The sequence below is a fragment of the Festucalex cinctus genome, chromosome 8 (genome assembly GCF_051991245.1).
Source record: "Festucalex cinctus isolate MCC-2025b chromosome 8, RoL_Fcin_1.0, whole genome shotgun sequence".
In the NCBI taxonomy this organism is placed as follows: domain Eukaryota; kingdom Metazoa; phylum Chordata; class Actinopteri; order Syngnathiformes; family Syngnathidae; genus Festucalex; species Festucalex cinctus.
Window position 1 is genome coordinate 9,830,371 of NC_135418.1, and position 16,596 is coordinate 9,846,966.

Sequence of the window (16,596 nt, forward strand, 5' to 3'; positions counted from 1 at the left end):
GTGTCATCTCCTTTATTGCCTTTGAAGTGTGCACCTGACACAAAGCTAAACAACCCATGTCTGGTACAAACACAAATAGTACAGAAGGATGTGTTTAGTACGGTGTGGGAACGTGCTGTGGCTTTACTGATTAGATTTCAAATTTTGTGACAAAAAGCAGCCACATCCAGTGGATACACACCAAATGCAGAAGCGCGTTAACTAATCTTCCTGATGGTGTGTTCACTGATTGCCTTTAGACTGCATTAGGTACTTCCTTATCCGGCTAATACTCGGTATCACTGTGAGAAACTTGAACTGAATAGATAATGGGGGAAACCACAACTCCTTAAAGGGATAGTTCAGATTTTTTGACATGAATCTCTTATTTCATCCTCACCTCCAGTGTGTGCGATCAGCACTGACTTACCCCTGACAGCGTACTGTGACAAGGGTTCTGGTCCGGTGTTGGACGAGAGGAAAATAGTCCAGCAAGCTGGCCGGGGTCACGGAAATAAAAGCATTTTTCTTCTAAAAACAATTTATGTTCAAAAGAGTGATACATTTGCATCACAATAGTCCTTTCTGAAAAATGTCAGACGCCATTACCGCCAGGCACTACTTTTCTGTTCGTTCGTATCACTGCGCGTCGCCCTGTAGACAGCTAAATGACGCGCTGCAGAGTGCAGACAGCTGATAGTCGCGCCTTCCGCCTTCGAAAAGACAAACAGCTTGTAGATTAGTGCGCGTCTATCAGCTGCATGCGGTGCGCCGCGCAGTGATACGAACGAACAGAAAAGTAGTGCCGGCGGTAATGGCGTCTGACTTTTTTCAGAAAGGAGTATTGGGATGCAAATGTATCACTCTTCTGAACACAAATTGTTTTTAGAAGAAAAAACTATTATTTCCGTGACCGCAGCCAGCTTGCTGGACTATTTTCCTCTCGTCCAACACCGGACCAGAACTTGTGTCACAGAACGCTGTCAGGGGTAAGTACAGTGCTGATCGCACACACTGGAGGTGAGGATGAAATAGAGATTCATGTCAAAAAATCCGAACTATCTCTTTAAGATATAAGCTGCTGGACAGGAGCTAATTCTGACAGGCTCCAATCATAGACTGTGCTACACTGGGGCAAGGGGGGGTGCCCTAACACGGTCATAAATCTGTGTAGCACCAGTTAAGCCTTTTAACTTTTTCAAGGGCCAAGGCACATCTTATTTAGGCAAAAATTAAAACATTAGAGCTATACACAGCTCAGCTTGTACCAATTAGGTAGTAGCAACATGCTACATGCTACAAGGGCTTTTTGAGACAATAGATTTATCCTGTTTTTTTCCCCACTCTTTAATACTGACAATATTTTGTGGAGAATCCTGACCTCAACTCCCTTAGATGTGTGAGAACATGACACCGTTCCCACCCCTCACCCCAATTATGGCTCCTGCACTTCTACACTCCTCTCTAACACTCCTCTAACTGTTGGAAATGGCCTCAGGACACAGCTTGGGTAGACCAACGTGTGTGATGTTCTAGGACACAAGCTCAATATTTGAGCAGGTGATTCATAGTCAGTATCAAAGCACACCGCTTACTTTTGATATCCCCTCATCATGAAACTCTAGTTGTTCCCTATCAGCCTTCAAGAAGAAAATACATTGCTCTGTCATCGGCAGTGGTGTGTGATTATATTTCCGTATTTGAAACCTGATCACTATGTTCTAGAATACCCATATCACTGTCTTGTAGGGAATGTGAGATGCTTGGCTTCATGCCTGCCCCACCCTCCATTCATACACACTTATGTTTTTGCTCCCATTTTCTTTAGCTGAACTTAAAAAAGACCACTTTTAACATTTTCTACTGTATGTACACATACACAGCAGGCCTATATCACTTTATTGTTCACAAATCTATCTAAATATGCATAAGTAAGTCTCCTTTGCCGAGATAATCCATCTACCTAATAGATATGGGATATCGATGCTGATTGGATAGCATGACTGCTACACGGATGGATCAAAAAGGCTGTACATTTATAGAGAATTACAATACATAATTCTAGTGATAATCCACTACTTCCCTAATCAACTAATCTATTGCACTTCTTTTTAAAGGTATATATTCTTTTTACTTTTACGTCATGACCCATTTCTTATTTGCGGCAGTTAACGTGAACCCACTACATATTCAGGACTCATCTTTCTAAACTTTTAAATCTTTCTCCTTTTGCGTCTTAGAGATGGCGTGCGAAAGACCTCTTGTCTGTGTTCAACAGAGAGCAGTTTGTATGTTTTTTTTTTTTAAATACCTGAGACAGAGCTCATGTTCCTATCTGCTATCTGCCCACCTGCACACCACACAAGTACCAGTGTACAGGTGCATGACTTGAAGTCAAGATGTTGCTTAGTGCAAGTATCTTATTCCCCTCCCTGGTTTACTTTCACTACTATTGGCACTATTGCCAGTCCACAGAGTGGTGCGGTCATTTCACGAGTCAAAGCCGCCCTTTGTGAGTGTAGACCCAACAAAGTTAACCAAAACGTACACACAAAATGAAGTCAAGATGACAACATAGTCAAAACCATATTTATTCACATACATTTCACAAAGAATCGTACATGCAAAACATCTACCTATCCTAACCAACTCTTATCCAAAAGCATGTTTTGAACACCCTTCATCATCGACATGCATGTGCGTCTCATATTTACTGCATATGTGATGTGACACTCCCTTTACACGGTACTGGTGTAGTAACCTGTGTGTACATGTTGCTTTAGGGAAGTGTTATCAAAACAAAATGATCTTGAGGAGTACAACTGAGGTAACAGTTCTGGGTCCGCCCTTTCCCAAACTGATCACTTTACATATACACGGCTTCCTTTTTAGCATTTATACATTTTAAAAACTGTTCTCTTTTAGACCAGTTTTCCAATGTCTTCCCATTAGTTTCCAAAGCAATGCTGTCATCTACACAAGCATATGAAACAACACTGGCTTTATTAATAGGCGATTCATTTAAAAAAAAAAAAAGTTCCGTATTAATGGAACCCTTATGAAAGAATTCAAAGCCACTTCGTCAAACAAGGCTTGACAAGTCCAGTGCTGCTTTCTACTGGTTAAAATTACAGTCCTGACTTTACTGCATAAAAATAAATGATGTCAGTGTTTATGTTTATAGAGCAGTAGAGTGACATCTAATCACAAGTGGTCACTAGAGGCACATGTTTAGTCATACTCAGATGCCAGGCGTGAGCTAACGTGTCCACTTGTAATCGGATCACCTGAGAGGCACATTAATGTCAGGTCCGAACATTGCCAGAGACTTAACTTAAGCTCGGAGTTATTCAATGTAATGAAAGAGCAAAGTTTCACTTACAAGCACAGCTTTTCTCACTGGGCCATCACCTCATACAGTAAGTGTTCAATTCTGGATTTAAGAAATTGAGGCCAATCTTGACATACTGTGCAGTAAATTTAGAACACATCATATAGGCCGACTGTATTAATCAGATGATCATGATCATTTTTGTTCAGTATAGTGTAGTTCTCTGCACAGGGAGTTGTTGCTATGTACTCTTCACATATCCACCTCAGCTGACAGAAGATCCCATCGCGCTACAACAAATATAATGAAGAGTTGCTGAAAACCTGCTTCAGGAATGTCTTTGACTGGCCCAGGGATGGGTGTGAGTGCACAATATGTGCCTGGCCATTTTGTTCGTGTTATACACACAGAGACAACAAACTGGGCAGCTCAACTGGGTGTATGGGGAGTCATCATTCAACTTAAGACTCCAACACAAATAATCACAGGGTCAGGCCACATGTTGTAGTTCCTCTGCACACGGCTTTGACAGCTGTCCATCTCTTGGCTGACGTAAACATTTCCTTGGCGGGCAGTATAATGACGTTAAACCACCCAAATATAGCGATTTAAATTTTAAAACGTTTACTTAGTAGTGCAGTCCTTTTAAATGTACTTCTGTCTAAAAAGTTGAGTGGTATTACCTTACTTGGTGGGTCACTTTCTTGCAATGGTCTTTATTTTTAGCCCTAATGGTGGACAGTTTGAGAGTTTAAATGAATGTTTCCCAAGTTCAAGCTTGTAATGCAAAATACACAATAAGTCTTTCAAAACGTGTGAAAATTTGAACGTAATGATTCAAGAAAATAACTGTCAGATAATCCTCCGATTACCTTCCAGCACATTTTGGCTTTTAAATCAACACAACTGGATTCAGGGTATCCTTGAAATGTGTGTCTCTCTTTCAGCTTGCTCTTGTCCTTAGAATGGAGATGAAACAGTAGAAGTTTCCCCCAGTTGAAGAGGAACATATATTTTTGTCCAACACTATGCAAATCCTAACCACTAATGCCTCTCCCCTATTGATTGTAGAGCGTGTGTTTGCCCATGGTGTGGCATGGCCTCGCTGCTTTTCTTGTAGAAGGTTGTTGAACCCAGAAGGCCGTATCAAACAAACACTCCAGCACTTTGCTGTTGGAAGATTGGTTTACACTTGACATGAGAGGACGTTTACTGCATTGGGTTACCAAAGGCACACTCCAAGCTGACCTTCACCAAAGACTGTTCAATATAAATGAAGATGATCATCAAAGCTGTATGCACGTTTACACGGCTTCCAAGTAAACTAACATATATGACGTGTGACAGTTAAGCTGTGATTTATCCATCCATCCAACCATTTTCTGAACCGCTTACTCCTCACAAGGGTCGCGGGGGGTGTTGGAGCTTATCTCAGCTGGCTCTGGGCAGTAGGCGGGGTACACCCTGAACTGGTCGCCACCCAATCGCAGGGCACAAGCTGTGATTTATTCACGTTCCTTTCATGAGCAATGAATCTCTGATGTTAAACTTGATCCTCTCTTTACACAATGACAGTCATGCCTCTGATGTTACCTCAGAAGGTGGCATATTACAAACAAAAATGCTTAGATGACCGGTGTATAACGAGTCATTGAGAACCTTTGATGAAAGACTACAGATCTTCAGATCTACCCAGGTGGTATCAAGCCATCAACACCTTGTGACAGTCTCTCAGTCGCACTTCTTCCTTTGTGGGGTAAAGTTACATAATTGTTCATGGAAAACCATCAGATAACTCCAAACGGATAAATAGGAGAGTCACAAAGACCTCTGAGTTGTACGAGTGAGAGTCTAATGCATTTGTACCACATTTTTCAAAAATAGGAATATTTCTTCCTCCATACAGAGCTAAGATCTACTGGTACTGCTCATCATTTTGCCTACCTCCTCAACACATCTGACTACCGGATCTTGCGGATGGACGAGGACTATGACCGCATGTACATTGGTAGCAAGGATCACATCCTGTCTCTGGATCTCCATGACATCAACAAGGATCCTCATATTGTAAGAACTGCTTTTTCGCCCACACATTCTCCCCTTACATGTTAGACTGAAATGAAGTGGTGTTACTTCAACTCAACACTGCCCTCAGGGCAAAATATTCTGCTCCAGTACACCAGCAGCAGCTGTTTGGGTTAGCTCAAATCCACTTTTTTTGGCATTTACTTTTCCTGTTGTATAGTGAGTCATTAAAGTGAGTCCCGAAGGCCTAATATTAACCTTGGTGGACGTCCATTGCAAATTTAAACTGAAACGTTCATAAATACAAGTGGAGTGTAACTGTTTGCAAATATTAACTGTTTTCCTGCTCATAGATCCACTGGCCAGTGTCTGAACGAAGAAAGATGGAATGCCTCGTAAGTGGGAAAGACGCCAATGTAAGTATCCCTCTTGACAGCAAACCCGTAGTCCCAGCACGTCATTAGATTTATATTAATTATATCCACAGCCTTTTCTATATATGTATTTAGTTGAAAGTTTGCAATCCCCCCAGTATAATTTTACACCATTGGCTGTAATTCTCAACTCATACTTTCTCAATCTCTACAGCTGCAGCTGTAACAAACTGCTGTGCAGAAAAACGATAACAATCAGAAATAGCAAAACAAAATCTTCTTCGCCAATCAAAATACACCATTGTTCACTTCAAATTGGTACTTTCTTTTGTTGCGCATGTGGTTTGAAGCTAATTGAGAGAGAAGACTGAAGTCTTTATTGACCATGTGAAACAACAAACACCTCCAGTGAAAGTCACAGCCAAAAACACAAAACAGTCCAAAACGGGTCCTCACAGCATACGATGAACTTTAAATGACAAAAAGGGTGCAAAAGGACAGAGGTGCCATCTCTCACCTTGATAATATGATGAAGAACATCAAAATGACACACAACTTGGGCTATGGAGACACTAGAAACAATAAATCGTCTCACCTGTTTTCTGAATTTGGTCATGTAACATTTGCAAGCTGAGCCGTAATTGGTCGTTACCTGACCTGAGCAACTCTGATGTTGTTTTCCGTCAACAGCAATTGGCAAAATAGCTGCCTCTTGAGAAAGATGGAAATGGGTGGATTTTTGCTACTTAATTCATATTAATTACACAAACTCAATATTAATCAATGCTTAGATTAGTGGGGGTGCATACAATTTATTGTTGTAAAGAATCTTTTGGGTTGACTTCCCCTTTAATATTCTGACACAATTATGATCTGTTCTTAATCTCTTCAGGAAGAGTGTGCTAACTTCATCCGTCTAATTGAGCCATGGAATAGGACACAGTTGTATGTCTGTGGGACAGGTGCTTACAATCCAGTTTGTACCTTTGTCAACAGGGGGCGTAAATCTCAGGTAAGAATTTACCCGGGCAAGTTAAAAAAAATAAATAAATCTCATTCTCCACTCATTGTGGACAGTTTGGGGCCTCATTTTTTTCCTTTTATATATTTATATGCTCTCTATCCACATCATGCTATGGTACTTATATTTAATGATTTTCCAACACTATTAAGCCTGATTGTGGTGCATTGCCTGTAAGTGGGCGCCACAGATTTACTCACACCCAGCTGTTGTCCCAAATGCGCTGTTAAAGCCCTTTCTGCTTAGCCTCAGCCTTTAATGGTACCACTTGAATTTCCTAAACCAAGCCAGGAACCATAACCTGCCTGTTCCTTTGCATTAAATCCTCTCTTGTTTAAGTATTGTACTTGTTTCCAAATGATGACCATGGGAATTCAATAAATAGGACATATTAGGTGTAATTGACTACTGGAGACTAAAACGAAGGACATTTTTGCTATAATTATAGTTAGTTTTATTTTAGTTAGTTTTGTAAACATAAAAAGTAGTTTCAGTTAATTTTCTTTTTTAAAAAGCATCTTCGTTTTTATTTTATTTTGTGAACAAAATTGTTTTTTGAATTTTAGTTTTTTCGTTAGTTTTAGTTAACTAAAATAACCTTTAATAGCACTTGTGTTTTTCGACACCTTCCCTTCTTCCTTTGACCATCTCCAAACATTTTTGTTTTTATTTTATTTGAACTGAGTCAAATGCCATTTTTAGCATATATGGCGGGCCACTAAAAAATGGACGGCGGGCCGCAAATGGCCCCCGGGCCGTAGTTTGGACACCCCTGATCTAGAACTTTGAGTAAACTCCACTATGGGAGAACTTGTGTACATAATACATTATGGTGTGTCACTGGAAAGTTCCTGCTTTTGTCCGTTAAAGAGAAGGTTGTTTTCTTTCCACGTTTTACACATATTTGAGTACAGTGGAACCTCTACTTACGAACGTCTCTTCATACGAAATTTTCGAGTTACGAAACGCCTCAACGGGAAAATATTGCCTCTTGTTACGAAAGAAATTTCTAGATACGAAAGGTAAAAATACATTACCGAACGCAACATACTTTCGGCTATGGCTATTTCCTACCATAGGTACCTATGAGCATAAATACTAGATCGGTGTTTGTGCATGTTTCTGGCATCCCATTGGCTAAGAGGAACCTCTACCATAGGTATCTATGAGCGTATACTAGATCGGTGTCTATACAGCGTCCTCATCATTCATCCCGCGGCCCATGAGGTGTTCCGTTTTTCGTAAATGTATGAACTAACGGCCAACGAATTTGTGCAAACATTCAAACAATTGGTTATTGATGAAGGCACAGTAAGTTTTTAATTGCGACGAGACGGGCCTTTTTTTGGAAAAAGATGCCTCGCCATACCGGAAGTTTCCATGAAGTTTCAGAATTTGTTTAAAAGAATCGCCCAGAAAAAGTGTTCACCAGTCGGGCGTTTGCTCACTAAGATGATGTTTGCATTGGACATTAACGAAGGATTGTTTTTTTTAAAAATAAAAATAAATAAAAAAAACATCCATGGATCAGTTCTTTACAAAACACCAGGCAAAAAAAAAAAAAAAAACACTTCTGAGAGAGGAGAACATGAACCAAAGAGGGCAAAAAAACGATGAGGACAGCAGTTAAAAAGGTAAATGACCATCATTTTTATTCATTATTCTTTATTTACATTATGCACAACTCTCATTTATTGTGCAATAATCTAATTGTAACATGTATTTGTTACATGTTTTGATGCATTTTTATGCTTTATAAAACATTTATGTCTGAATTTTGGGAGGCTTGGAACGGATTAGGGCATTTACATGGAAAATGCGTCTCTACTTACAAATTTTTCTACTTAAGAACTTTCTTCCAGAACCAATTAATTTCATAAGTAGAGGTACCACTGTATTGCTGTGAGCGCAATTGTCAGCCAAGTGAGGAATTCAAAGATTATAACTTTGCTCAGATGCACATAAGAAAACTTTTTCAATATTTGTTGTCATTGTTTATTTATTATTTGTTTATTTGTTCATGTGTTTGTTTATCCAAATTTCTATTAAACAATTGCGCAAAAAATAAATAAATAAATCTTCAAACGTATACTTGTAATGCAAATACTTACCGGTAGTTGTCATTTATGAAACTGAAAGTCTCTAAACTTTTTCGAAGTTCCCCACCCCTTTCCATTTCAGTGGCATAACACCTAGACTGTGTTGCTATCTCCTGTTTTAGACATCCATGTATCTACAGATGGCCCAGGCCAGAGGAAGGGCAAACCGTGCAGCTGAACCCAACACTGTGCATGAGACACTTGGACTAAAGGTGTGATGTCGGCCCTGTTTGCACCGCAGGCCTGCATACTACTTTGGATCATAATCACAAGCTGCATGCGCCATTTCTTTGTTTCTGACCATCACGTTCAACTTTTCAACCCCTAGCATGCTTTTTGACCATTTTGTGGACTTTTTTTTTTTTTTTAACATGTGTGTTCTCATTTTAAAATACATATTTCTTTATGCTAACCTCATGATCTCATTCCTATCCATACTATGTAGCTATCAATTCCTTCTCCCACACACCCCTCACCCTTCAACAGGAATGTTGTGCAGTGTCTTCCTCAGATGCAGCAGGTTTCGTCACCATCTTACCCGCTCCCACTGTATTAGCCCAAAGCAAACACCAGTCAACTGGCTGTGCAGCAAGGAAATAAAAGAGCTGCATATTTGAACATGTTCCCCAACCACTTTAAATAATTAACTAGTGGCTTGAGTGAATAATTTCTAGTTATATTATTTGTAGGAGCTTGTAGCATATTCAGTCCAGCAGGATGATAAAATAATTGGAGCATGTGTCCTTGAACCTTTTTTTTTTTTTTTTTTTTAATATGTCAACGTAGGGCAATGATTAAGAGAGAGCTTCCAAAATGCTCTTGTTTGCACAAATGGTGATTGTAATCAAATTTGAGTTGGAATATGTAAAGGGGTGTATACGATGGCACAGTCGATCCTGCACTTTGGTACTGATGGACCATGACAGACAACTCCGTCCTTACAGTGAATTGAAATGAGGATTTGACATGATTGCTGGTCTTCGAGGCGCAGTCAGAGGACATGCCATTGCATGCCTCTGATTCAATTATTCCCACTCATAAATTTCTAATAATCACTTTACAGTGCTGGCGTGCTGGGATGCAATGAGCATCCATCAAGCAACCTCTATCTTGGTCTTGTTTTCACTGTGCTGGATTACAGGTGTCAAGCGTAGACCTGTATCTGAGGAATATTTGGCATAGGCTCCATTGTGCTGAGAAAAGCAGCACACAGCACATTCTTCTGCGTTACAGTACTTTTAAGATGGATTTGAAATTCCTCCTTCTCCCCGTATTGCATTTTTTTGTGTGTCTGTGTGAATGCACACTCATTATTCTAATACTCCATCCCCCACCAGGTCCCACCGGAGTCAGAGCGAGCCTCATTTTCCCTACACAAGGGAATCACTGTGACAAGATCAAGAGTGCTGAATTTATTGCCATCTCCTTCTGATTTTTCCAATTGCAGGAAAATATTTTCCATTTGGAGCCTGGCAGAGTGGAGTCTGGGAAAGGAAAGTGCTCCTACGATCCCAAGCTCAACAGTGTTTCAGCTTTAATTAGTGAGTGGCTATGATAGTACAATCGTTATCAGTATTATTCCTTATCATTATATACTATTATATACTAGTTAGTGTATTATTTTTTTTAAAGGTCTGGTGCATTAGTTTTTATTATTATTATTGTTAGGGATGTTCGATACCACTTTTTTTCGGTCCGATGCCGATACGATACTCAATTCCTGAGTCGTCACCGATACCAAATACCAATACCACTACTACGCAACTTTTCCCCAAAAAATGATAATTTTAAAGAAAGACCTATGTATTCAACATAATATTTTTCTTAAAAAATATAATTGAAATTAATGGCAATTTTATATTCCTCTAATTTCTAATTTCTAGTTCCTCAACAGCCATGAAAGGGCGGCCGATGATGGTAACGGCTACAGTCACAAGTACCAATACCTTAAAATAAGGCTGGTATTGATACTGATACCTGGAATCGGTACTCGCCTATCTATCTATTATTATTATGATATTTTATTATTATTATTATTATTATTATTATTATTATTATTATTATTATTATTATTATTGTTGTTGTTGTTGTTGTTGTGCGGCACCCGTTGATTCACAGATCTTTTCCCCCAATTTTTTGCCCTTCAATATTATAAACTATTTTTTGCGTCTTTTATTCGTCGGTTTAATATTGATACCCACCTCCTGCGCATGAATGAATTTTGAAGATATCCCTGTATTAATCAATGAGAAATGATCATTGATCAAAGCTCAATATTAACAAAAGTGCGTGGAGGATACATACATATATATATATATATATATATATATATATATATATATATATATATATATATATATATATATATATATATATATATATATATATATATAGATAGATATCAACAAAAACAACTGTCTGTCGTTGTTCCATTCACAAAGGTGGCTCAAGGTCATATCCAGACCTTATACTTGCCGTGACAGTTAGTCTCTTTGTGAGGCACAGTTTTTCTTCATGACTGACCTGCATGGAACAAATCTTGTCATCAAAGATGGATTTAGTTTCATTAGTTGGCATCATAGAAGGGACAATGTTGTCAAGCTGTGAGCCAGAGCATTGAGTTTACCATTGGCTACGCCACATTTCACATTAGATCTGATCATCCGTCAACATTTTAATGATGGATGGAAAAATACATTGTGTCGCAGAGAACTGGGACATTGAATGTAAAGCGGGTCTTTGTTTCCTCTGCACCACCTTCTGCTGTCGCACCTGCTCTCCATTGGGGCCCACACAGCAGCTGGAGGACAATCACCTTGCATTCCTGTGGCATAATAAGGCTGCCGTATACAGTACACCCATCTGTCCGCACACACGCATGTGCTTATATTTTATGTCTTAATAATGATTGAAGGCTTGTTGAAGAGGTTTCTAGTGAACTGTTTAGTAATGGTTTACCTGTCATATATGTTCTTAATCAATTGTTATGGGTTTTCCAAAAAGTACCTTGTAAGCCGGTAATAGGATGCACACATGTACGTACGTACACACGCATGCACGCACGAGCACACACACGAAACTGCCTGTAATGCAGTCAAAATGGAAAGAAACAGGGGAATATACTTCTGAAAATGCTCATTAAAAATGGTATGTTGTGAAATTAATTTATAACAGTATGTCCTCCTTACCCAATGTAATTGAAAGAAAAACGGAACAAGCTTACTTTGCTTAGGTTCTTACCTGTGCTATTGACCTCATCTTAGGCATACTATCAAAAGTGAACATACCGTTTTTTACCGTATTTTTCAGACTATAAGTTGCCCTGAAGTTTAAGTCACACCGGTCAGAAAATGCAAGAGAAGAAAGAAACATACACTAAGTCGCTAGATATAATTGCATTTTATTTTTAATGTATCTTACAAAAACTGAGCCCAAGAACAGTAGAGCTCAGATTCACAGCCAAAATCCGCATTCCCTAATCATGTTGACGGCAGTGAACGAGGTCTGGTTATATCCGAAACTTCCACTTCTAACTGTATAAAAGTTTTTCTTTTTAGTTTAAAAATGGCTTACCTTAGCTAGAATCCCGCTTTGCATTCATTGTGACCAAAGATAGAAGAATCTTGGTCAGTTATTGCTCCTTTTGGTGCTGTAAATAGTAAATCCTTCTTGTGACGAATGCTTCATGCTAAAGAAAGTGGCAGTAATGCACCAAAAGTAGTTGTTTAAGGGAACGAGGACTTCGGTTGCAAGTCCAAACTTTTTAAATTTACACAAGCCAAAACTGAATGCAAGTCTCACGACCAGCTAGACTATGAAAAAGATGATTTATAGTTGAAAATATACTGTAATTGCATGCTTTACTTGCCATTTGTTGTTGTTCACAATCATCCTAAAATAGACTTTTAGTACATACAGATCACTTTATATAAAGATCTAGATCAGAAAATACATTACTGTAAAATACTTATACTGTACATTTTGTGCCAGTTGTGGTGAAATGTTACTAAATGGAATTATTTCTTTTTCAGATGGTGAACTGTATGCTGGAGTCTATGTCGACTTCATGGGAACAGACTCAGCCATTTTCCGGACTTTGGGGTCTAAGACAGCCATGCGAACCGATCAGTACAACTCCAGATGGTTGAATGGTAAATGTCGTACTTTTTCCAGACATTACCATATTAAATCGACAACTCTTCCCTCAATTGGGAGTTTATCAACAAGAAATAAGCAGGAAGTGCATTCAGTGTATAAAATATGTCAGCCTCTTCCACCCACAGATCCTACTTTCGTCCATGTGCACCTCATCCCTGACAGTGCAGAAAGAAATGACGACAAGTTGTATTTCTTCTTCCGGGAGACATCGTCTGAGATGGGCCAGAGTCCTGCGACCCAATCCCGCATTGGACGCATCTGTCTGGTGTGTACACTATGCAGTGTGTTTGTTTGGGGGTGTAAACATATTGAAGAAAACCAGCATCAAGATGAAAACAGTCCTAAGAGTCGCCCACTGTGTTGAAGTGTTTATATGCTCGACTTGTATTTGGCCAACACTGATGTGCTGGAATCCACACGTGTCTTTAACCTTCCTGTCTACAATGTGTCCCTCTGTCTGTTAGGCTGACCTTTGCCCTCTCACCTCTTGACCTTACGGTCTTTTCGGTCTGATCGCCCTACATCACTTTCAGTGTAGAAATACAGTGAAAAGTAACAGAGTTATGATTCATAAATGTAGACTTTTATTCCCAATAAAATCTGCACGCTTCACAAAATACGAAGTGACCAGATGAGATGGAAAAAAAGTACCGGTATTCTGGACAGTGGTTGGTTATACTGTCTGTCTGGATTTGCATTCACATTATATTCAATGCGACTAAGAGTATATAGCATACAAACATCCCCTTCACAGTACCTTTTATCACATTATTGGGAGACATTGTTACTTCATCACATATATGGTTATTTCTGCAACCCTATTGCCATCAAAACTGCACTCCATCTACAGCCTGTATCATAATTATTCTTACATTTATATGATGAATATGTAAAAAATCCCATAAAATTGATTGAGGAAGTTGCATATTACTCACACGATCGATTAGGGATCTCCAAACGTTTTCCTCCATGCGGCACATACAGAAACCTTGAAGGCTGAAAGGGACTCTTTGAATTGTATAGTGTGTTTACATATTATTTCAATTTCAAATGTCAATACAATTTTAGCATATGCCGCATACCACTGAAAAATGGACGGTGGGCCACAAATGGCCCCCAGGCCATAGTTTGGACACACTGCTGTAAATTGTCAAAGGTGTCATTTGAAATCATTTACAATCGGTAAACTTACTTGACAAAGCATCTTGGACCACATCAATATGACTCCATATGTCGAGGAAGTATTATGCAATTTCATATTTAATAGGTTTTTCTATCATGGAGCAGTAATACTGTGTATTGTTTTTAAGGATGATTGCTGGCTAAATCAATTCCAGTCTTAGTTTACTCCACCACAGATGGAAAAGTATAAATACGAGGAGACTGTGTTTATCCTCCCAACCCCCATCCTCCGTGAAGCTTCCTCATAATGCAAACCAACATGTTGAGCTTTGTGTGGGAGACTCCACCTGTGGTTTGTTTATAGTCGAGTAGGAAGCTGAGTAGGCGGATAGGATGTGCTTGTGGCCAAACCATGGCAAAACGTTTTTTAGCGTTCTCACCTTTTTCCCGCAGAATGATGATGGCGGTCACTGCTGTCTCGTCAACAAGTGGAGCACCTTCCTGAAGGCCCGCCTCATCTGCTCGGTGCCAGGGGCAGATGCAATGGAGACGCACTTTGATGAACTCCGTGAGTACAAAAATGCAGTTTGCAACATCAATTAACATTGCTATCAACACTTTAATATTTTCCTAAATGAAGATGTATTTCCCGCGTCATCTTTTTTTTTTCTATCAAATTAATTGCATTTCAAGTAATTTTAGATCAAAGTTCAAGTCTAACGTTTTTACCAAGCACAGAACTTTAAAGTGATAATTAACTTATTTAACCATTTTTGGCAGTCAAACATTAATATTTTGCCTATAATAAATTTGATATTTTTATTATTTTTCATGTACAATTAGTGCCTTTAAAGACACATTTTGCAACTTGCTGTCGACTGAAAATGACGTCACAAGGGCTCAGGTAACCAATCACAGCTCAGCTTGTGAATGTCACATGACCAAACCTAGAAACAGGTGAGCTGTGATTGGTTACCTGAGCCCTTGTGATGTCATTTTCAGTCGACAGCAAGTTGCAAAATGTGTTTTTAAAGGTACTATTTGTACGTGAAAAATAATGAAAGTATCAAATTATAGACAAAATATTTACCGTATTTTCTGCACTATAAAGCGCACCGCATTATAAGGCGCACCTTCAATGAATGACATATTTTAAAACTTTTTCCAATTATAAGGTGCTACAGTAGAGGTTGGGGTTACGTTATGCATCCATTAGATGGTGCTGCGCTAAAGGGAATGTCAACAAAACAGTCAGATAGATCAGTCAAACTTTTTTAATAGATTACAATCCAACTTTCTGACAACTCCATTCACTCCCAAAATGAATAAACAGCTGTTTTATTATTTTCTCTGAGGTAAAGTATTAGCATTAGCTAGCGATCCAAGATGGAGGGATCTTCTGCGCATGTGCGTCACCGATCGTGCAGGGTCACCGATATCGTCTTGACAGCGAGACCTGTTGCGGCTCAATATTGATCCATATATAAGGCGCACTGGATTAGAAGGCGCATGGTCAGCTTTTGTAAAAATATTGAAGGCTTTTAGGTGCGCCTTATAGTGCGGAAAATACGGTACTTTTTATTGCTATTAGGGGTGTGAATTGCCTAGTACCTGACGATTCGATTCGTATCACGATTAATCCCGATACGAATTTATACCTCGATTGTTGCGATTTTTTTTCATTCAAATTTAGAAAATACTAATCAGTAAGCTTGTAGAGTGTAAGATTTATATGAAAATGTATTATTTATTTATCTGAAATTTCAGTCTTATAGAGGTTGTAATATGTTTCATGTTTGAACAGCATTAAAATAAAATATTAAGGCTTAATGTTCCGTTCATATAACATTCTTCCATGCTCAAGGTGTGAATCCTAACCCGAAGTCAGACGTTTTGTTGAATATCTTTCCATTAAAATTGGAAGTTTAAAAATCGATTCACACACACACAAAAAAAAAAAAAAAAGGCAATGATGATAAGACGTTGAATCGGTAAGACTACCGAATGAACAATTCTGAGCTCTTAAAAAAATAAAAAATAAAAAAAAAATCGATTTTTTTTTTATTGAATCGATTCAAGAATCGCGCGATGTAGTATCGCGATATATCGCCGAATCGATTTTTTTTAACACCCCTAAAATTTGCTATAATGGGTTAAATAAGCGAAGTATCTCTTGAACATATCACCTAAAATGTAATACAAATACACTTTCTAAAAGTGAAATCTGTAAGGAACTATTGTGACTATCTGTTTTAAATCTAGCATTTCATGCAGCTCATAATTTTGGCAGCAAGTATCAAATTGCTCAAAATATAAGACAAAAAGGCCAGATTTATTCAAAGCATATTTATTTCCAACTACCTGTCAAGTACGATCGCATCTGATATGCTAAAAGGAAACCTATAGGTTCTGTTTCTACAGCAGCACCTGCCAAAAGTGTCCTACATTCATACACACTAACGCACATGTGCTGGATTTTTGGGCCAC

At 38.7% G+C, this 16,596-nt stretch overlaps 1 protein-coding gene across 2 annotated transcripts in view; it reads left to right on the forward strand.

Moving 5' to 3' along the window:
- The window catches only part of sema3fb (sema domain, immunoglobulin domain (Ig), short basic domain, secreted, (semaphorin) 3Fb), a 59,682-nt gene that overhangs the window by 30,899 nt on the left and 12,187 nt on the right, over positions 1–16,596 (forward strand). The window contains exons 3-10 of one of the 2 annotated variants that reach the window (XM_077529240.1): positions 5,217–5,377; positions 5,689–5,751; positions 6,602–6,721; positions 8,952–9,041; positions 10,277–10,370; positions 12,861–12,980; positions 13,113–13,252; positions 14,563–14,677. In XM_077529240.1, the coding sequence (XP_077385366.1) occupies positions 5,217–5,377; positions 5,689–5,751; positions 6,602–6,721; positions 8,952–9,041; positions 10,277–10,370; positions 12,861–12,980; positions 13,113–13,252; positions 14,563–14,677 (903 nt within the window). The remainder of the gene's footprint in view (positions 1–5,216; positions 5,378–5,688; positions 5,752–6,601; positions 6,722–8,951; positions 9,042–10,276; positions 10,371–12,860; positions 12,981–13,112; positions 13,253–14,562; positions 14,678–16,596) is intronic. The other variant, XM_077529241.1, reaches the window with a different exon arrangement.